Here is a 23,986-nt window from a genome sequence, read left to right on the forward strand (position 1 = left end):
CCAGCCATGTCATACTAGCTTGTCGTGAAGAAGGCTCCAAAGTTAGGCTAAAAAAGTTAGGAAAAACAGGCATGGCTATTTCCAAAGGGCCCCTTGACCTCTGACCTCAAGATATCTATGGGTACCCACGAGTCTCCCCTTTACAGACATGCCCACTTTATGATAATCACATGCAGTTTTGGGGCAAGTCATACTGTAGTCAAGTCAGCACACTGACACACTGACAGCTGTTGTTGCCTGTTGGGCTGCAGTTTGCCACCATATGATTTGAACATATTTTTTATGCTAGATGCAGTACCTGTGAGGGTTTCTGGACAATATTTGTCATTGTTTTGTGTTGTTAATTAATTTCCAATAATAAATATATACCTACATTTGTATAAAGTAAGAATATTAGTCCACTCCCATGTTGATAAGAGTATTAAATACTTGACAAATCTCCCTTTAAGGTACATTTTGAACAGATACAAATGTGCAATTAATTTGCAATTAATCACAATTATCTATGGACAATCATGTGATTAATAACTGGGCAGAGGTCATGAATAATACAGTATATCTTATAATCCTTTATTACACAGCCTTGTTGAATACTCTTTTTTGATTGGTCAATCACATCGTTCTGCGGTCTGCTGTTTCTTTATAGCAGACCGTTGCAATGGGCACAGTTCTGATGTCGGACTTTGGCAGACCGTTTTTGTTTCACATTATTGATTTGGCTACCCAGAATCGACTTGGAAAATACAGATTTGGGTACAGCGTAGTATCAAAAAGGCAAAAATTAATTAGATGAGTTTGTCGTATTTGACTAATACATCCAGGTTATCTTTCACTCTGAGCACTGAAGCTGTAGTGAGTCTGGTTGTCATTAGTGACTAGGAAGACATGAATGGGAATGGGAGATTTTAGTCCGCACAGCTTTTTACATAATGGAAATAGTAGTTCATGAAATGTAGTGATTATCTATAGGACAAACCTCTTAAGAGAAGATGGCAGGTTTTTATTTTTCATTCAGGCTAAATTATATGCTTTTATAATGGAAAGAGCAGTAGAATTATCCACGATGATGGCCAGTGGCTACATTCAAATTAATAGAATCCAAGTCACTCATTGAAGTTTTTCATTTCAGACGCAGCACTATGTCTCCTTTGACCTGTTCTCCACTAGTAATCATCACTGCTTTTTCATAATAGATAGAATAATGCGGAAGCAATAAACAAGAGCCACATTCATTTGATGTTTACCAAGCGGTAGTGACGCACACGCGAAGAAAAGTAGCTGTGTAGTAAGTGTTTTTAATAAAAGAAATATACATTATTCATTTTATTTCTGAAGAATCGGTTTCCAATCTCACTCAAGACGGCAGAAGCTACAGTATAAACCGCTATGGCAGATTATATTACTGCTTTGTCTGTTTGTAGTAGAGCCTGTGTCTTTTTGCGCTCATGCAATCAAACGTGAAGGAACAGGTCTGAACCCTCCGATAAAGAAAGTGCAGTTACTTTCTGGAGAACACAACTCTACTCAAAATGTAAAATACCCAGTTTTGATTGAGAGTAAAAAAAAACAGAGAGACAGAAACAACGCAATGAAAAACAATTGAGAGGAGAGGAAGGTGGGCAGAGAGAGACAGACGGAGAACAAAGACCAGAGAGAGACTAAGAGAGAGCGGACAAATGAGACTGATTGTAATGGAGGCTCGGCTCACAGGTTTAGGGGTTAGATGCCAGAGATCAGAAAGATTTCCATCACTGTCAAATGAATCTTCTCTAAACAAAGCTGTTTCCATTCAACACAGTTCAACAGAGGAAAATGGTGGGCTGAAAGGTCTTTGACAGGGGAGTGAGATCCCCTCCCTCCTCTCACCCCAGCGCCTCTTTGACCTGCATTGTTCAGAATCGACTTGTAGAAAATGTCGTGAAAAAAAGCTTAACAAGAAGAAGTCCGTCATTATTTTCTCGGCCACTGTTTTTTGTCATTATTTCTTTCTGTCACCCTCTTCTTCCTCTTGTTTGGCTGACATTTTTCTAACAGATGAGGTTTCATAGATTCATCGTAGTAGTGTAGTGTAATATAACATGAGTTTATTGGAGTGCTGTCAAACGTCCTTTTGAAGGAGTAATGTATAATATTTGCTAACTGGTAAACTACTATCTGTCAAGTTGTATATAGATATTAAAACCACTCATGCGCTATAGATCCAGTGCTTCATATTAACACAAATAACATTATGGTAATGACAAATCATTAATACGGCTGAAAAATATAGAAAACAATATGTAATTGTCATTATTTTGACTGATATTGCAATTGTATTATGATTTGCGATATAAGAGGGAATGATAATTTATTACATCATTATTGTCATTTTCACTGAAAATTATATTAAAATGATTATGGTGTGATTTTTTTTGTGATCTGTACCAAACAAATATGATATGTCGGCCAGAACATCTCTGCAGCACCACAATATTGAATTTAAAATTGCGTTTTGACACACATTTCACCTTTAACAAATATTGTGCATCCTGCAGCTCAAAAATTGCACAAGGCCTATTGCGATTATGATACAATTTTTATTAATTGTGCAGCCCTAATTATTAATAGCATGTACATTAACACGGCCCTTTACGGACTTTGTATAATTTATTTGGATGTCTCCATTTTCCTTAGTTGATTGCCTATTTATCTTTTATTTAGCCAGGAAGTTTATTATTATTCAATTATTGAATTAATTATTATCATTTTTATTATTAAAATACAATATATTTTGTGCAGGAGAAAGCTTTTCAAACTGGCTAAATTGACCAACTTGCCACAAAAACTTGACATATCCCTTTAAATATGTTTTTTCTCTCATCTTTCTGGCATTGGCAGCCAGAGTACACAACAAAGTACTGAGGTTATCTCTGTCATTAATTTCGGGATGTTTTGCTTCATCTTTGATTTGACTGAAAAGAAAGTCGAACACAGTCGGGGCTCCTCTCTCTCTCCCTCCTCCACTCAGATCACTGCGCTCTGTAGAAATTCATTATGCACGGTCGAGGCCCTGAGGGACCTCCGTTGCCATCGCCTCTCCTCCAGTCTCCACCTTAACACTTGACATTGTTTATCAGCTCATCGCTGCAGCAGACCAACAAGGCCGCTCATTAACATGCAATTAGTGCATTGTGATCCGGTGGTGGGTAAAGCAAGGCCAGCGCTGTGCTGTCACCTGTGCAGATGTGCCTGAACAGGAGCATGGCCACACAGTTCATTAAGCACTGAGCAAGCTGCTATTCTACTGTTTACTGGAGAGAGATGGGGAGTAAAAGCTGTCTTTTTGTTTCATGTCCTTCTTTGTTTTCCACCTGTTACTATTTTCTTGCCACACTTCCTTCCTCATGTCTTGAATTTATGGTTTCCACGTCACATTTAAATTCCTCGCTTTGCAGATCAGACATAGGAAATGTAAATGTTCGGGTCCTTGGCATTTCAGTGTTTTTCAAATATGGCCCTTCTAAAAAAGTAATTAAATAGGTCTGAACTGCAGCATCAACCATGATGAAGAAAACAACAACAAGCACTCACGTTGATATCCTCCAGGTCCAAGAAGTTTAGTATGATGCCGTTCCTCTTCCAGATGATTGGCGGACGCAGCGTCCCCTGGATGGCACAGGTAAGGACGGCACTAAGTCCCACTGTTACCGTGGAGACGCTGATCCACTGGTCCTCCGCCAGACTCAGCTGGACAACCTCTGTTAGGATGAGAGTATGAAAGGAAGCGATTAGAGAATGGATGACAGAGAGGCACATAACAGAAGATGGTAAGAAGAAATGATTTAGAAAAATGAGACGGAGAAAGGGAGGAGAAAAAAAAGGAAGCAGAGAAAATCACAAATCAGAACGAGGGTGCTGATGTAGTGGAACTGTAGCCAAGCTGTAACTATCCATCTCATTACTAGTGGACCAAGGAGGATAAACAGCTGTCCGGGAGTGAAGGATATCCAGTATGAAAAAAGACCACGTGTCAGAGGACACAGAGCTAGCCAAATATCATTCTTCTCATTAAGGGAAATTTATGTTCATTGAAATGGCCATCCAATTCAATTCACCTTTACGGCAAATTAAGAATTATTCTTCAATGGTCCCCCTTGGCGCCATAAATAGAGACTGTCGCCAAGCTGTGTGGCCAGGCACGAAATCTACAGTCACATTTACAGTCTGGAAACTTTGTCATCGAATGAACATATTGTCAGTTTAAATTTACATTGAGCCCGATGTTTTAACTAGACATCAATCAGTGTCTTTGCAGCAAAGTGGGCTTTGCAATATATACAGTGAGTGCCTTTTATTCTCACTATTAAATCTATCTCATGACCTTGCATTGCATTACAATAGGGGTGTAAGAAAATATGGATTTTCCCCAAAACACTGTACACATTTTCAATCAACCTCTTAAAAATCCACGGCTGCTATTCTGTCAAAATATGCTTTTTGTTATAATTTTGTAAAAACAAATGTGTATACCATTGGGAGAGGATCATAAATATGCCGATGACAGTGAGATATTTGTGTGAATGTGGAGTTCAGGCACGTCGGCACATGACATGACACATGTCAGTGTGTGACCTTGGGTCAATATTGACTGGGGAGAGGATATACTTGGCTCGATAAATAAAGAGACACAGACGCCTGATAGAAATCTAAATGGAGCCATCCGCACTGAACAAATGTCACACAGGGCATTTACCGGACTGATACTACTAACTGCCCTTACTGCATGACTTTCCAGTACTGACATTCTTAAAAGATAAACCGTTAAGGATCTAATTACAGCAACGACAACAAACGGTATACGTACGGAGAAGAGCGGGGGTATTTAAATCTGTCATAGATAATACAAATGCTGTTTTACTAAGTAAATGCTAATACATTCAGCACAAAGAGAGAAAAAAAACATGAGCAAACACACTAATTCAGACTAATTAACTTGTTCAAGTTGGTGAGCAATTCCCTGAGAAAACATACAAAATTATATAAACCATGTCTATTTATGTTGAATCAATAACATTCCACTATTTACTTTATAAATATCATGTTGTATGTACTAATAATTACGGCTTTCGAAAGAAATTGAATCATTTAAGTCAACATAAAATTAGCTTCTCCTTAAAAATAGAACATCTGCATGAAATATGTGCACGTAGCTCCATTTAAAAAAAATATTTTCATTAAATATTCTTCATATTATTACATTTGAATTATTATTATATTTAAATACACATTATATACTATATATTATATCATATGTACTGTATATTTTTCAATATTTTATCAATTGTATTCCATACAGTTTGGATTCTTTTCTACATAGGCTTCTAGTGTAGTAGTGTTTGTGCGTCATCAATGTGCACATGCATGCATGAAGGTATGTGTAGGCTACATTATGAAATGTTGGTTGTCATTTTTGACCAAAAAATGTTTTGTTCATTTTGACTTGAGTCCTAATAAATGTGTTTCAATCCATGTGAAAAAATGCCTGAATATGAATTATTATCTTTAATGCCCTTTTTATCAAAAATAATGTTTGATGAAAGTCAAACTTTGGAAGAGCAGATCTCAATATTTGGCGTAGAAAGATAATGTTGGTATTTACCATAAAGCTGACTCTTCTTTATGATGGAGCAGGTCACATGTGGTCATTGTGATGGCGTCGTTTTACTGATGCGATTTCAGATGTTGTAAAGAAATAGAGCTTAATGATATGCATACCACATTTCCTAAGCGTTTAACTCAATCAGCTGATTTGAGTGTTCCTGCTATTCATTTACTGTAAACTAATCTTATTTTGCCACAAACTATGTTAACCAATCATCTTGTTACTGTCAAACTGTCCTTCCACAGCAGGGGTTGTTTATTTCTTTCAGCTCCCATAATTAGCAAAGCAGTGCCAAGCATGGCATCCGTCCAACACGGAGCTGCTCTCAGATCACAAATGAAGCTGCAGAGTTGTTTCAGAATAAACTGCACTGACATGTTGATGTATTTCCGATATAGTTTACATGAATCTACCAAAAGCATCCATGAAATCTAACCTATAATGGCACACAAATCTATATGAACAAAAATATGTAATTACTGGCCTTTAAGACTTACAGTTGACGACTGAACGACAGTGATAAGGCCAGTATCACAAAGCTTCATCTCAACACCCACATGGAACCATATTTCATTGTCCAAACAGACTTCAAGTAGATGGCTAACAGACTGTGAAATGTTTGTGGGGAACTTCCTGTCCAGATCCAGACTTTGACAAACGCTGTTGTAGAAGACCCCTGGCTATTAGCTGTCCGTCTCACATAGCTCTCCAGGTGATAGATGTAGCCGAGTTGACAGCTCGGTCTGTCAGTGATATTTCAGAATGCCTTGGGTACAGTACACTGCCAGGTCCAACAAAGTTATAATTCAGCAGAGCGGTGATTTGGGTGGCAGAACAGGCTTTGAGTGCCATGTGGACAGATGAGGGATGAAGTGCATTGATCTGACATGGCTTGGAGGGGTGGTTCCAGGGTGGTACTGTGCATTTCAACAAGACTACATCTCTCATTAAATTGAATACAGTGCAGGGAAGTACGACATGTGGTTTCTTTCTGCAGCAGCCGACTGTTCAATTGGACATCTAGTATGCTGTAATATTGATTCTTTTCAAGGTATAAAAATAGGTATATTGCAATAAAAGTTTGCTGGCGAGGACTGTCTCTTCAAAGTTCAGTCAGAGCAGAAAAGCAAACTATAATTAATGAACTTTGGCAGATAAAACACTGGATACTGTGAAGGATGGGGATGCTTTTAACAGCTACAGCAAGTAGTGTTGCCACAATGAAGTTGAGACGTCAATCTCGAGATATTGATTTGACATGCAAAAAAAGCAACCAGAGGTTTTTAATTTAATTTCAAGTCGATTCTAAGTCAAATAACTGCTACTAAAAAAGAGAAAATAGGTCACTATAAATAGACTATATAGACTTCTGTGTACCTAATAGTAGGGCTGTGCAATTAATTGGGTTTCAGTTACGATTTTGGCTTCCAACTATTATGAAAACAAGATAAAATGGATATTGTGACGCATTCCGTTTCACAATGACGCTCTCGTTTTGTCTCGTGTTATAAATCCAGCACACCCATTTCCTTCAAAGTGCTGTGCTTTCACCCCGCTTGGTGGGTCAGGGACGGCCGCTCGTTGCCCTCCCCGGGCATTTGCGAGCCAGCGACCGACTCTAGTTCGGTTTGGAAAGGCCTGAGGTGAAGGTGGCGTTTTACAGCACCCCTTCGCCCGGACCACGCCACTTAGTGCTCGATATGTCTTCTCTTCCTGCGGGGACAGACGGAGCTCCCTGCTCCCAGAGTGACTGTTAACCGGGGCAGACTGTCCTCAGCGTGGTGATGTCAGCAACCCACCTGAACCGTCTTGAAACACAGACCCTGTCTTGTTTACCATGCTTTGTGGATGTGACCTTTTTCCCAGTGTCTTCACCATTCATATCTATACAGCCATTCTTATGTGCCTATGATTAAATTGTATACTAGAGCACAAAATTGTTTGCAATAGCACAAAGTTCTTCATAGATCTACCCTAGCACTAGATTGGTGCATTTAACTTTGAAATGAAGGCTATAAAATTGTCTTTCTAACTAAATGCATGATGTTTCCAAAGCCAATGAGTAATCGTGTTAAATATTCGTGATCTCAATATCAACCAAAATAATCGTGATTAGGATTTTTGCCATAATTGAGCGGCCCTTCCAAATAGTTGTGTTTTTGAGGGATGACTCACGTATGGTTTGAAATATTGAGAGTTTCAGATAGCACTTTGTTTATCTGGTTTTGGAATACATACCTTAATTTTACTACACTGACAGTGGTGAAGAGATAACCTTCAGCTCACAGGGCTGTAACCCTGTTCCATTTATTCAAAATGAGCAGCTGCGTTTGAATATTTCCAGCAACAGTCTGCCAACCCTTCATATGAGGTGAATCTAAACTTTTAAACTCTCTGCTGATGTATTAGTCCTCACTTTTAACATCTGGCAGAAAGGCCATAGAAAAAAACAACAACGCATCTACCTTTGTGAAAGATGGAAGAGAAGGGAAATGAATCCTGATGCCATCTAAACTCAACCCACTGAGCTTAGGAGACCAAGAAATGGGAGAAAAATGTTCTGATCTGTTCTCATTATTTGATGAAAAAGAGGTGTTTAATATTAGTTAGAAAATGTGTTGATTAAACTTTTCTAGGTCTATGTCGCTTAAGGACATCTTAAATGTTACCTATCATTAAAAACAGCCATCAGTTGAGTGCAGGTCGGTCTCTAGTGTTGATATTCGAATAAGTGTTAAAGCTAGCAGAGAAGTGGAAGATAAAGATAGTCACACATTGTAACTTTAGTTTTATGTTCACAGAGAGAGCCGAACATTCAACACCCTTTAAAAGGAGGCAACACTGTTCCTCTTCTGCAAGATCGGATAACAATATAATACGACTTCAGATCTAATTCATCAGCTGATAGGGGGGTCTTAGAGTTCATCCTATGTTATGGTATCACTAACTGGTTTGGAAACCCAACGGTCTAGTTTAAAAGAGCTCAATATGAGATTGGGAGCATTTCTATCGCCTCGCATCGGCTCTCAACGTGACAGACGGTGACCCAGTGGCTCGAAGCTAACGGTGCTAACAGCATTAACAGTGCAAACAACGGCGAAAGTGCTGATAGAGGAAACAGTGTTTACCTGAGGGAGAACCGGAGGGTGGGTGCTACGCTGCAACGCCGATGTTCCTGATGGCGTTATCAGCTGTAACAGTGCAGAGCAGCGGCCGTGAGCTATCCAATTTGGGGACACTCATGCACGGACACGCACTAAAAGGCACGAGTGGCCGGCCCAGCGATGTCAACAAAACGCGGAGATACTCGGATTACAACACACACAGAGGGAGAGAGACTTCATTCTCTGCTCAGGTAGATATTACTCCTCTATATGTTTACATTGCAAATAATTGTTTGCTGCTATATTAATGCTCTGGATATCAAATTAGAACCTTAAAGGCTCAAATTCTTAAAAAGCATAGGGGGAAAGCCAGATAACTTTAGGTTTTACTAGTTTATTTAGGTTGTAGGCATATAAAGTCAGATGTGCACTTTCATGCTTGTAACTTTTTGCGGTATTTTTTTTACTGACTAAAATTTGCAAAGTTATGATACAAATCGTGATAAATCTGATCATTGAATAAATAAATAAGAATAATAATCTGACCAAGCATCTAATGCCAGCTTTTGTATTGCAGCTATTCAACCACAAAGATTACTTCCACTTTAAGAGCGACTCGATATAAATCTGTTCAAACATCCTCCCATATTGTGTGCCATTATCAGATGACCCAGACAAGTTCTATATCCACAGGCAGTGCCCGCTCTGCCCTGGCTGGCTGGGGAAGGTTGTCATGACATTATCTACTTAATGATTCCTACAGTTTCCCCTCTTTCCCAAAATAGCTCCAATGTGTAAGTTAGTAATTGACTTTCAGGGGAATTCAGGAGCTCCACTGATCGATCAGCGCTGCTAACTGAGCTATGGACGGGCTGACAGGGCCAACGGGGGGGTTTCTGTATCCAGCTCTGAACAGCACAGTGTGAGTAAAGAGAGGAAGGGAGATGGAGATATAGAAAGGAGATGGAGCAAGGACAAACACTGAGAGAAAGATGTAAAGACAGAGACAAGGAGAGGACCTTTAATGGTAGGAAAATGGGGTGAATAAAACAAGTGTAATGAAAAAGAAAAGACAGCGAGAGAAAAGAGGAACAAAAAATAGGTGAAAAGAGCTCAAATGCAAGAGAATGTGAAAGAGGATGAGCAAATGAAAGAAAGGCATGCCGAAAGATGGACCGAGGCGACGCAGGGGCATAGGAGAAGGAGTCAAAATTTGTGAGCGTGTGAGACAGGAAGAGAGACAAATTTGATGCAGAGCACGTAGGAGATCTCCCAGGGAATAACTAATGTGGCGAGCTCAAGACTGCAGCTGAGAGAGTTGTCCCTTTCCACTTTTATGAGACCAGCCCCCCCCCCGTGAGCTGGAGTAAGACATCAAACCACAAAGCAGAGGAGCAGAATACCATGACTTTTTTAGAGGGTAGGACAGATAGCATCCTGACTGTAGACTAGAAGAGGGGGAAGAGAGAGGCAGAGAGCGAGGAGGAGATAGAGAGCGAGAAAGACAGATGGAAAAAGCGGTAAAGGTGAAGGGGTGGGATGTGAGCGAGGCCAGGAGGCGATAAAACAAGCTGACAGGCATCTGGTAGGCATCAACAGATACGTTGATTTGTGGGTCAAACAATCGAGCATCTAGTATGTTTCACTGAGGATAAGGCTGGGCGATATCACGACATATATCGTCAAATGATGTAAAAATGTCAGTGCACAACGTGCAGAAACTTTCTCAAACAAGAATAGCTCGTAAGAAAGTCAGACATGGATCTTGTGCAAAGTTTACCACACGCCGATCGCCACTACAGGCATATTTGGAGTGCAGGCTATCCATTGTCATTAACTGTTCACCTTAAACATACTATGGTACACAAAAATGTGTTAACACAATGTTTTGTTTGTGGCCACTGATGTAGAAACAGTATCTATGTTGTACGACATACAATAATCTACGGAGAAGCCGTAAACACCCCCATATAACAGATAATAATTGAATGTATAACATCGTATTTTAGATTGGTATGAGTGTTTGACACTATCACACTATATGTCCATTACTTGTACAATGCAATGTTTAATAACCTTGGTTATTATAACCAATGATACAACAATCAGTGAGGTTATGGAGGCTTTACATGCAGATGTTTCAGACCAAGATGTGTGAGTTGGAGCAGCTAATGTCAGCACCCGGTAAGTATTATGGTGATTTGCAGGTAAAAAAAGATGTCTATGTTTCTATCACAACTGAGCTAAACTTTGTTAAAAAAAGTTATTTTAGACACGGCTAGCTGTTCCAACAATATTTCAACAGCATTTCAGCGACTGCAATATCAACATGCAATACAGGAACACCTGGACATATTGTCAAGCCGTGAAAAAGCAAAATGCACACCAGTTTACAAGTGAGACGCCACCACAGTAATGACTGCTTGTTTACTTCCACCTTCTTGTCTGGATTAGAGCCCAGCTGATGCCTGTTACTACAACTGAGAGGACGCACACACTCAAATATGTACACACACACACACACACACAGAGAAAGACAACTCACATAACAAAACCTCTCTCTCTCTCTGAATATGAGCCTTAGTGGGGGGTTTTGTGTCACTCACTTGACAAGTACATCCTCCTCCCTTCATGTGTCATGCATGCAAATATATGCACGGCACACTCGGTTATTCATATTTGACCCTCATGAAAAAAATATCCTCATTCGGTCTCGTTTGGTAAATTAAGATTCAGGCATTAATCATTAAGCTCATCACTGAGTGAAAAGCAGCTGCTACAGTAAATGGGCTTGATTTGCCAGCCTTCGCACTTCCTACATGTTCCTGCAAAGCTGCCAAACTACTTAGCGATGGAGACTTGTAGCATTCAGAGAAACCTCATGCTGGTGTCGTGCTTGCACTCGGGTTAGCCCTCCACTAAAGGCACGTTTTAACAGACAACAAAATGGATTTTCTCATTGTTGCTATGCAACCACCAAAAAAGTCATGACAACAGGCAATCTTCGACCACCAGGCAATGCAGCACAACAGTACTGTGCGTCAGGCTGTGGATAAACACAGGTTCCTGACCACAGAGTGCACTTCCAATCACAGGGACACATGCTGGCACCTGCAATCATCTTTTCCTGTGTTGTAATATCATGAAAAATGCTTGGAAGCTATTAGCAATAAATGCAACAAAGTACTTGCGGGTGATGCTTAAAAATGTAGGTTGCGTTTGTACATCAAGGTGTGCCTATATATTAAACACATGCATTTTTGACATGTGCAGAATATAATCAAATCAAATAATATATATATTAATCAAAACACACACATAAGGACAAGGCATTATCAGAGCACTAGATATTTTTTTGGAATTTATGAAGGATTCTCTTAAATCAGCAGAGAGAGAAAGCCATAAACAGCTATTTCCACGCACCGCCCGTGCATAGCTGTTTACGGCTTGCGTCCCTTCACTGTTTCCCTTCTGTCTGTGGATTGCCACAATGGGGGGAATGGAACTGGGGTTGAAAGTCCTATTTACAACCATGAAAAGCAAGCAAGCTATCGACCTCCTCCGTTTCAGTACTCTGGGCAGCGCCGCATCTACACACTTACATGCACAACAGACAACAAACAGCGCTCTCCATTATTTTGAAACAACAGCTACGCGATACATTCACATGCATCTCGGCCAATAAGTTTGTTGTTTTTGCTATTTTTCTATTGATACATAAAGCTTAAACAAATATATGAGCATATATGAGAACGATGGTCAAGACTTGACCAATCAGATTTGAAATTATGAGTCTGGTACACTCCTAATACAGTATATTGTGATATACAGTGGTATTTTTTGGGGGAAATTAAATTTCAGCTTGTCTCTTTCTGGCAAATCCAGTGAATTACATACCTAAAAAAAATCAAAGTAGTTCATCCCATTGAGCAAAAGTCCTCAATATCCAATATTACCATCAAGTAGTCCTGCTCACTGATTTGTTGCCCACATTGGTCAAATGCAACAATAGATATTAAAAGGATAGCTACCTCTGACGGTCTGCTCAGGCAGAGAATAACTCAATCTAAAGATGCTCACTTTACAGTTAGTAGAAACTAACCGCATGTGTCTCAACACGACTGCCTGTGATGATGTCCTCTGTGAACACACTGACACTGGCGGGCTTGTGCAGTACATGTAGGGAGACAGGACTCCCACTGGGAGCCCACAGTGTGTACAAATGATCTCGGTGTGTCACTGTGCATCCAGTATGAGCGCTGCTCTCTGCAGGTGGGCCGCGGCTATTAGAAAATATATCATCAATGTTTCAAACACTCTGACATCCTGAATTAATGTCAGGCTGTATATCATACTGCACCCATTTTCTCAGTCAATCAATAACCATGCACTCTCAGGCAGTTAATTCTATGCATATACTGTATATCACATCATGTATTGTACATACATACTGCTCATTTACTGTCTCTCATACGCACTCAGCCTTATCTATTATGTACACACGAGCGCTTATTCTTTCTCACACACACACACAGAAGAACTGGAGCTCTCTCTTTGAGAGTGCCGGGGTGGTGATTATTCATGGGAGGGAGATGGGGATGAGCAATCAGCGGCCAGCTCATTAATCACACTGGATGCAGACCCTTAATCTCCTCCACAGGTACAGAGGAATCCTCCGCTGCCGCTCCTCATTGCTCCTCTAACTTCACTCCGCCTCCTTCTCTCTTTCACCCACCGTATCACTTTCTCTCTGATGCTTTGTTGGCATCCTCGGCTATTTCTCTCCGTCTTTGTCCTCCGCAAAGTCCCTCACCCTCTTTTTTTTTACCTCTGTGACTCTCTGACTGCCTGTCAGTCTTCCTTTCCGTCTCTTCCCCCCCCGGTCTTAATCATCCTCTCTCTCTTCCCTGTCGTTCTACTTAAAGTGCCTTCTTGCCTGGCTGTCTCTCAACTTGCTACCAAAGCCGCGAAGGCGCTTCTTCTCTAGTAGGGCCCATTAACTAGGCAGCGAACAAGCCTTGTTAGGATCCCAAAGAGAAGCCAGAGAGTGAGGCGGTGGAGGAAGTGTATAGTAGGAGTATGTGCAGGAAGATGTATTTTAAAACAATGTGTTCCGTGCTGTATTAATAAGGCAGGAGCAGCAGTTTGGCAGGAGATCTAGGCTCTGCTCATTCTCCTTCTGTGGCTGCATAAGCATTTAAAATGTAAGGTTGAGAATACATCACTTCACAGCAAGGGATGTCCTGATCCAATCGCAAAGATCGGTATCAGGGCTGATCTAGGCATTTTTTAACTGATCGTATCGGCTTTATTGAGCCCGATCTCATCCTTCATTTCACGTCAGCTGTCACACTCTTTTCAGGTTCAGTGAGTTCAGTATGCCAGTGTTTCACCGTGGACAGCATTGCGACAACCCCACTCGCCACGCCACTGCAAGTGCAACAAAACCCCCGCGAGCAAAAAGCAAATAAGAGTAATTAATTAATGTGGCTAATCTTATGCAAAAGATGTACAGACAACAAAAATAAACTCTCAACGGAATAAAGTTCATTCAGGTAACTCAGGCTAAGTCTGCCCCGAAGCAACAAACACTAGAGGACACATTTAAAGGGAGAGAGAAATTCCCTCGAGACAGCAACAAGGCCAAAAAGATTACAGAGAGGGTTTGTTATTTTCATACTTTATTTTGTAAAAAATAACAATAAATGAAATTAAAAGTGCTAAATTCGATATTCAAAGCATTAATATAGCAGTAAACAACTATTTGCTCTGTAAAGATATAGAGGCGTAATGTCTACCTGAGCAGAGAATGAAGTCACTCTCCCTCTTTCTGTGTTGTAATCAGAGCTTCTCCGTGCTTTGCTGACAAAGCCGGGCCGGCTGCACATATTTTTAGTGCATGTGAGTGTGCTCCACTTGCTAGCTCACGGCCACCGCGCTCATAAGGCGGTTACTGCTGATAACATCGTCGGTCGTCACGGAAGCGTAGCGCCCACTCTGTTACCTCTGTAAGCACTTTCGCCGTTGTTTGCACTGTTTAGTATTGTTAGCACCTTTAGTTGCGAGCTGTGGCTCGCTGTCGCTAGTTGAGAGCTGTTGAGAGGCAATGGAAATGCTCCCAATCCAATTGTCAAGCATATGCATCTATTTTAATAACTTGCACATACTTGAAGTGTGCACTGTGCGAGTATCAGATCGTGACTCGGTATTGGCAGATACTCAATATCAAATGACTCGGATCGGGATTGGGGGCAAAAAACTTGATCAAGACATCCCTATTCACAGCAGCTGGATCCTTATTTGTGAAGGAATGGGTGTTTAATGTTGGTTAGAAGTTGATGAGAACTTGTGCTGTTCTACCACTGAATTAAAATACAAATGATAAGAAGTTAGTTTATGGTGAGTTCATGATAATTTGATGAAATTGCTTTATGAAAAACAACTTCTAGCATTCCCCAGTACAGAACACACAGTGCGACACCATGGACAGTTAAATTACACTCCTGTCTTTTGGGAAATGACAGGTTTAAAAAGCCAACAAAAATGTAAACACCTTTGCCAACGCCTTAAATAAAAAAAGCACTAAAAATAATCCTGCCATTGTCAACAAAATGTATTGCTAAAGATATCCACCACAGTCGCCTGGAACTGCCGGTTTCCTAGGCCATTTAAAGGAAACAATTGTCTCCTCCGAATTACTTAATGACCAATTTTGCAGGAACAGGCTGCTAACAACAGAGCCCATTTCTGAGGTGGGTGTTGCTGCTAAGCACCTGAGCTCATTGCAAGGTGACAGTGGATTTTCAGAGGACGAGGCTCAATAATGAACCGGCATCAGTTGGGTAATGACAGGGCAGAACACTCTTTACTGTGTCATTCAATCCCTAAGGGCAGGAGTAACCTGTCGGGAAAATTAACAGATTAATTGTCTGTCTGGAGGGTTCACAGACATGTTTACCGAAGTGGAGGACCTCCAAACTCTGCAGATACTAACTTTTTATCTTGTTAGCATTATTTTGCTGCTTATAGCCAGGTCCGTCATTTGAAACAGAATCATTAACCTTTTCTGTAAAGTCCCTTTAATGCCAAGCCTGTAAATCAGCACATATTAATAATATTATTTAAAAGGAAAGTTACACCAAAATTGGCTCCCAAGCATGTCATATTGCAAGTCATTTCTCCACAGCTTTTCTAATATATCTTGTGTTATGACTCCTGAAGGTCAAAGATACTGCGACCCTCTGGCTTTAAATTACACTGACTGAGATGAAAAAGAGAGCTTGTAGGCCTTCATGTTTTTCATGAGTCTTTTAATAGAGCTACAGAACACATCTTCACTTTCCTGAGAAGAAGCCTTTACATTTCTAAATTCCTTGATCTTGAAACTTTATGTGATATAACTCAAAGATATGTGACAATGTATAACAATAAAAGTCAATTAGCTTTGCATTTCATTTACAGCAACCTTGACAAAAATCACTTAAAAAAATCATAAAAGTGGTGTTGATTTGTTAAGATTATCTTGCTGAGAAAAATGTGTAAGTATCATAAACGTGTGTTTGCCACAGAGCTTATTTTCTGCAATAAACCAAACCCCAATGGAAAAATCCCATTGGCTTTTTGTCGAGGGAACCAGAGTGATGCTAACCTCCTGGTTGGCCTACAAAACTACATCATCCCAGCAGTACTCTATAGACTATTGGCGATCGTTCTGACCATCGTAAATCCCCGATATCATTGTCTATCGGCACAATGTACCCAGTTTATTTTTCTGAAATTCTACAGTATTAAATATTGTAAAGAGAGCACAACATGTTTTATTTGCTTGCAGGCACAAACATGAAGAGGGTTGTATAACTTCAATGTCTGTTTCACGATCCATTTAAAGTGTACAGGAAGAAGAGTAGATACGCAGCATTCAGTAAAAAAAAATCAGGTTCAACATACAGCTTGGATAAAATGTTATCTTCACACCCTTTGGTTTGATAGAACTGACATTTTAAGTCTCAAAGGCCAAAGAAGTCATCCTGCTCTGAGAGGCTTAATGGCAACGAGCTGACAGTTTGGAGCTAATCTCCCATACTTCATTTGGCCCAATTCATTATAGCAATACTCTCATCTGATAGCAGCATAAGATCTCTGACAATCTGGATAATCTTTCATCTTTATGGAAACAAAAAGACCCACCCACCCTCCTCTCTCTCTCTTCCCAGCTATGCCTCCCACTGTAAACTGCGAAGGCATTTTCTGACAGGGTTGGCTAAGTGGTCTTTCTCGTTTCAAAGCCCTTCCAGCCTTGGGGAGGAGGAGGGTGAGAGAGATTAGTGGCCTGCAGCAGAACTCTGCACTGCAGGAGCCACAGCTTGACCTGACCTGAGGGTCAGCCTCGATAGAGGCAGAATGCACAATGAGATCTACCCAGAGCTGTATGTGAGTTGCATCCACACAGGATTGTATGCGTTTAAATGCAAGCATCTCCGTTCATGTGAAGGGAATAACATCTATGCAAATTTTCTCAACCAACCACCCAGCAAAATATCTGTTTGGTCTGATGAGAGCTAGATAGAAAGACCAATATTTTTCTTTCATGCAAATTTTTCCTGAAAAAAACACTCCAAGGTTAAAGAGCTCAATGGACTCGTAGACTCCAACTGGTGAAATGGTTAAAGCAAAACACTACTGTATTTTAAATTTGATTTGTTACAGTACAATTTAGAGAGGTCATGTTTTTTTTTCTTCACATAGAAAGAGAGGTCAGTGTTTGACAAGGCGAAATGAGATAAAAACAGAAGTAATGAGACTACATCTATAGACTATAGACTATATAAATAGTCTCTCTCAAATAAAGTACTAAAACAAATGTATCTGTCCTGTTTTTGCATTGACAACACCATAGTCAGTAGGGATGTCACGATACCAGAAATGTAGCAGTCAATACCAATACAAGTGAAATCCCATGATTCTCGATACCAATTCGATATCACGGTAAAAAACAAAGTATAAAACAATAAATCCCATGTACTTCAACATCTACTCAGTTATTACTGTTTGCATACTGGTTTTTGTTAGGAAGTTAAACAGTTCACAATTCCCTTTCTATTATCTGTGTTATATTGCTGTGAAAACATCTTCTTCAAACAACTGTATTTATTCAAGTTTCTCACTAAAAACTACATTTTAGAAGTTTACGTTCGAAGACATAATGACAACGTTACAATTTACCTTCGGCCAATACTCATTTTTACTGAATAGAGCCTGAACACATCATAAAGTGGCACCTTCCTAACGTTAACTAGCTCTCGACCTGCCGATTTCAACACGGATTTGTTGTACGCAATGAAGCATTATAAGGAAAAAAATAGGTTGCATCCCCTTCATACGTCAATGGTGAGTTTACTGCATCCCAAAGACATTTTCTATTATCCCCGGGACGACAGGACAGCGTTAGTCTCGAGCCCTGATGGTATCTACGGTATCTATGGTAATGTAGAAAAATACCGTCATGCTTTCAGAATTTTGGCATTGACTTGGTATCGAAGTAATAATGAGTGCTGTTTTACTGTGTGACAAATTAAAAACACTTATCTAGCATTACACTCTAGATTTTTAAGACCACCAAGCAGCTTTTCTATAAAGTACAGAAACTAGGTTGTTCATGTTCATTTTCCACATAAGATTCAAGTGGTTCTTAATGAAGAGGCCAAAGCTGTTCATCTATCCTGTTTTGGTACTGCAGGCAGGTCACTGTTGAATAAAGTACAGGAGAATAGGAGTGATAAATCTCACCATTTGTGCTAGCAGTTGAATACATTTTAAGAATAGGAAGATCTAATATTTCTAAGTGGGTTAATACTTGTAAATTGCAGCAGCTTAACAACACCTCTGGGGTTACCTCCACTTTAAAAACTAAAATGCACCGCAGCTCCATCACAGTGTGCACTGTAGGACATCCTCGGACCTCAGCATCACTTCTCAGACTCAGACTAAAAATACAGCACCGCTATGCACTATAGAAGGATGAACCATACAGTGTCTCGCGTCCTGATACAGCATCGGTGTAGATATGTGCTTAACTAAAAGATAAAATTAGCCTTATGTATAAAATATATTTTGGGTCGCACCTGTGCGAGTCTGGTCTAGACTGCTGTATTGATTAAAATTGGAGCAAATCTGTTCCATGAGATACACAAGAGACGCACCGCAACCGAACCACGTGTTGTATAAACAGCCTGCTAGAACAAAAGGGGTAAGGTCAAATAAAACATGTTGTGTACGGGGTGATATGATTGGAAATCAGGGGAGGTGGCCTCAGAAAAAATGTAATTAGAGAAAAAGGTATCAGGCAGTATCAAGTGAAGCAGCTTTATTCTTGCTACAGCCCCGTTAGCTGAGACAAGAATAACATTTCCAGTTTGGGCATCTGCCCTTCAAAATAAAATCACAGAATTAAAAACAAATGTTTGACGTTTTATGTTTGAAACTCATTTGTTTTGTGTTTAATGGTCAGACATATTGAGTAAATCTATCAAATTACTGATTGGTGTAAGTTTGTCATAATGTGTGTGTCAATTTCACTGTAGAAACTACACATCCATACAGTATGTTGCACTGTGAGAGACACACACTGATGAGACCTTAGCAGTTTAAGGAAAATAAGTGTTGTGACATTTCTCTATATGAAGAAAAATGTCATTAAAGGAACAATGTGTAGCATTTCGGGGTATCCATTGGCAGAAATGGAATATAATATTAATTATTAAGTATGCTTTCTTTAGTGTATAATCAACTGAAAATGAGAATCATTGTGTTTTTGTTACCTTAGAATGAGCCGTTTATATCTACATAGGGAGCGGGTCCTCTTCACGGAGACGGTCATGTTTCTATAGTAGCCCAGAACGGACAAACCAAACTCTGGCTCTAGATAGGGTCATTCACTTTTCCACGTCGGCCACCATAGTTCTCCTACACGCTTGGCGTTTCAGTTGGTTGCAATCTGTCTCCAAAACCCTCCACACTGCACCTTTAAATAAACTGAGAGTTTATTTTTTAAGAACAATTTTTATGACTAAAGATGTCAGCAAAATACATGGCTGGGAAATGAGTAATTGGTATGTTTTGACAGCAGACATAGCTTGGTGAGAACTGGCACAGTTTGAGCTCTTTTCAGCTAAAATAACAAGATACACCTGTGTTGCAAATGCTGAAATAGAGGCAGGTTGTTTTTTTAGACGATGTACAGTGAAGTTTGACTTTCCATTCCAAGGAAGGTTTGCTGAGCTTACATATTATTTCTCAACAATGCTAAATATCACATCTATATAGTTCTGCACACCTGGGAGTTGTCAAGTAAAAGCAGCATTTTCTTTTGCTGCAAGCTACTGAGCAGCTACACTGGATCAGTTGGGTTTAGACGCCTTGTTGAACGGCATCTTGCCAAATTCAGCTAGGTTTTCATAATTAGCTTCCAACACACCGGGGGGATGCCTGTGCCCAGCCTGGCAAGTAGCCGAGTCACTTATTAGCCAAACTAAGGATTAAGGATGTTGCCAAATCTACAACTTAGTAGGGTTGAGCATTATGATGATATATATGACGATATACTATATACTGTGAGACCATAATAAATGTGTCCACCATCAACCAAGCTCTCATTTGGGTGTATTAGGCTATTATGGGTAAAGCTACAATATTGGATTTTTCTAGAGTTGCAACAATTAATCAATTAGTTGTCAACTATTAAATTAAACACCGACTATTTTAATAATCGATTAATTGGTTTGAGCATTTTTTTAAGGAAAAAAAGTCTAAAGTCTCTGATTCCAGCTCCTTAAATGTGAATATTTTCTGGTTTCTTTACTCCTCTATGGCAGTAAACTGAATATCTTTGAGATGTGAACAAAACAAGACATTTGAGGATGTCATCTCAGGCTTTGGGAAACACTGACCAACATCTTTCACATTTTATAAACCAAACAACTCATCGATTAATCGAGAAAGTAATCAACAAATTAATCGTGAGCTGCCCTAGATTTTTCACCAGCAAACATATATCTGTTAGACCTTCCCTGTCGTATAAAACACCCACGTCTTTCGACTCCACTCTTAGTTTGAAACAGACTTTCTGTTAAGAATTTGCAGTCTTCAAGTCCAAGCCAAGATACTCGAGTGATATATAACACTATTTTCTCAAGAGTTGAAAAATCTGCTCTAGAGGCATAGTTAAACTGTTTTCATAAGCTGAGGAGTACATGTAAAAGTGATGTGCTATTAAGAGTGTAACTTAGTGTTAATACAGTATATTAAAGTTAATATAAACCAAACCTTGGAGCATGAACCAGACATTGAGCAGTTAAATACCACTGAATAAAGAGCCTCTGAAAGAAAAATCCACACAGGAGAGCAGACTTTCCTCGGAGAACGGCCTTCAGAGTGTCTCTGATAGAAATACTAATGGGAGAAAAAAAAAAAAATCATCTACTTGGCTCACATTTTGGGATTCTTTATCATCTGATGACAAGGCCTTGACTTTGTAGAATTATGAATGGACATTTGCAGATTAATAGAGTCGAGTTGAGAGTTGGTTGATTTATCCCATTAACCATCAAGACATTCCTGCACATCTCTGTGAGTTCCAGGAATTCAGACTCATATTACTTTACAGTAGTTACATAAAGGCTGGCTCACACTAAAAGATTTATCAAATCTTAACAGATGTGTTTTGACATGTTATGTTAAAATTAACAGTTTTGTTCCTATAGTGTGTGGAGAGCAACGATTTGGCCAAAACAGCACACCACACACTAACAGATTCCATTCATGAACAACAAGAGTCCCGACTAAATACAAATGGAAATCTCGCAAAATGTCTCGCGATCTACGTGACTCTAGTGTGAACAAACGTGGCGGACGATGGGCAGGAAGAATTAGCAATGTTTTTGCACTACTTTGTACTGAAAATTCACGAAGGATTGATAAATGAAGTCATAGAGACATGTTAAATAAACACTTGTGTTGTTGCCATAAATCAACAAGTCGCCCCTCCATTTCTGAGTCCATCTTACTACTACTTTATGCTTCGCGTTTTGCATTATCTCACACATTAGCCACGGCCGCCATGACGATGGTTGTTGTCATTCCGCTTCAGTCAGCTTGGTTCTCAATTGGCTATCGTTCTTTCCCACGTTACTGCATCATTGGCTGTCCTCGAGGTTCCCCACATACATATCTGATCCTAAATATTGAACATGTTTGATATTTACGTTTAAAATTGGTGCGGCCAGGATGGTCTTCTGAGGCGATCGGGGGATGTAAAAAACACTCTTAACATACCTCACACCACAGGAATATCTGGAAAGATAATCTTTAGAGCCATAAAAAATTGGGGCTTTGCTGACGATTGTCGGGAGGGGGGAAACGGGCCCAAAATCAGCTTGATTCTCGTGTAGTGTGTACACGGCACAAGAGAAATGGAAAATGCATTTTTGGATCAAATAATTACAACTGACTCATATCAAAACTTCTGAATACATACACCAGTATGATATAAAACATCACCAATACCGCCTTGTTCTTACTTTTAATTGCTGGCCCACATTACATCTGTTGATGAAGTCTGTGTCTCTGAACTGATTTCATAACACTAATGCTCTCATAACAGAAACCTTCATTAAAAATATTAAAAAAACACTTTTATCTGATAAAGATCACAACCTGATTTTGAACAATACATATTCCTTTTGTTGTTGTTGTTCACACGCCAGTAAAAAAATATCTTTTCTTCTTTCTTTTACACCTCGGTAAAATGTGGGCTGATTAATTAGCAGAAAAGTGAACTAAACAGGCATTGTAACATGGCACCATTATAACCACTAACAGGGTTTTTAAAAAGCTGCTGATGAGCTGATGAAGTTGATTAATTGCTCCATATTTTCCCCTGGAGTACTCTCTCTCTCTGTCGCTCTCTCTCCCTACTGTGCAATGAATTATGGGAGAATAAAGTTTGTCTACACCATGCATACACCGCACTGCTAAATTATTATGGATCCTCCAAGCATGACAGGGGGTTTTGAAAATAATTATTAAAGTTTCAGGCTAAATTCCTGCATGCTTAATGATTAAAGTATATACAGGGAGCACGGATGCTGGAGGGTACGACTGTCGGCTTAAAGTGAGAAGGACTTGGATTTCATCCCCAACTGGACCTTTTCCATACGGATCAGACCTCAAGACACAAGTGACCTGTGTGTTCACGGAAGATAGGATATGTTAATGTTTGTCACACTAACATTTCATGTGTGACCAAAGGCATATTTTCTGTCCAACAACTCTGCATGCTGCAAAATGGTGACATATCAGAAGGTTACCCATGGCTGATTCAGACCTTTTAAACTTAAAATGTATTTTAATCAGATACAAACATTACATAGATGAAATGTGACCATGCAGACAGGAGGAGCCGGGAATCGAACCACCAACTTTGTTATTAAAGGACGACCCGCTCTAACCCCTGAGCCACAGCCGCCTCTTACCACTTACGGAGTTATTTGAACCTAAACAACGATCTTTTCCTAAACCTAACTAAGTCGTTTTGTCGCCTAAACCTAACCAAGTTGTTTCCTGTGAAGACGGAAGTTTATTTTGAAAAGACTGTATGCATATAACGAGCGAAAATTGACACGTACGTCACGTGTTGCTGGACATTGGTAGGAAAGCGCATGAAAAATGAGGAATAATTTTACCTATCATATGAACCCTTGTATGAGGATATGTTGGTTCGTGACACCGGAGCATCCAACTCAAAAGCTTCTGAATTTCTTTTTTGGATTTCTGATGTGAAAGTACAACATCACATCAAGGTGTTCCACCTGCCTGTAGCTTGTAACTGGGATTTAGCCTGGAAAAAAAAAAAGACACTGCATCATCTTGGTACAAAAAAGCCTCTGAGCTTTAACCCCAAAGCCAGCTCAGCGCTTGTTGTTTTAGAAGGCAGTGCTGAATAGGAGCTTGTTGCCACAGGAGATATTGAGTAACACTAACACTCTGCTGGGAGCGTGCAGCATCGAGCTGAGCTGCAGAATCAGACCGCACCCCGGAGAATTAAGACTTTAGAGATTTGGGATTACCTGCTCCTCTATCATCACCCTCTCTCTCTCTCTCGTACACACTTCAAAATGTTTGACTGTTCCAGCTTTCTGAAGCTGTCAAAGCTGCACTTTCAAGGTCTGCTGAACAAAAAACTCTG

At 39.9% G+C, this 23,986-nt stretch overlaps 1 protein-coding gene across 4 annotated transcripts in view; it reads right to left on the minus strand.

Moving 5' to 3' along the window:
- fstl4 (follistatin-like 4) overlaps nt 1–23,986 on the minus strand; it is a 339,103-nt gene that overhangs the window by 31,065 nt on the left and 284,052 nt on the right. For all 4 annotated transcript variants that reach the window (XM_074610970.1, XM_074610969.1, XM_074610971.1 and 1 more), the window contains one exon: nt 3,571–3,737. In XM_074610970.1, coding sequence (XP_074467071.1) covers nt 3,571–3,737 — 167 coding nt within the window. The remainder of the gene's footprint in view (nt 1–3,570; nt 3,738–23,986) is intronic.

This window comes from Sebastes fasciatus, chromosome 16 (genome assembly GCF_043250625.1).
Source record: "Sebastes fasciatus isolate fSebFas1 chromosome 16, fSebFas1.pri, whole genome shotgun sequence".
NCBI classification, from domain to species: Eukaryota; Metazoa; Chordata; class Actinopteri; order Perciformes; family Sebastidae; genus Sebastes; species Sebastes fasciatus.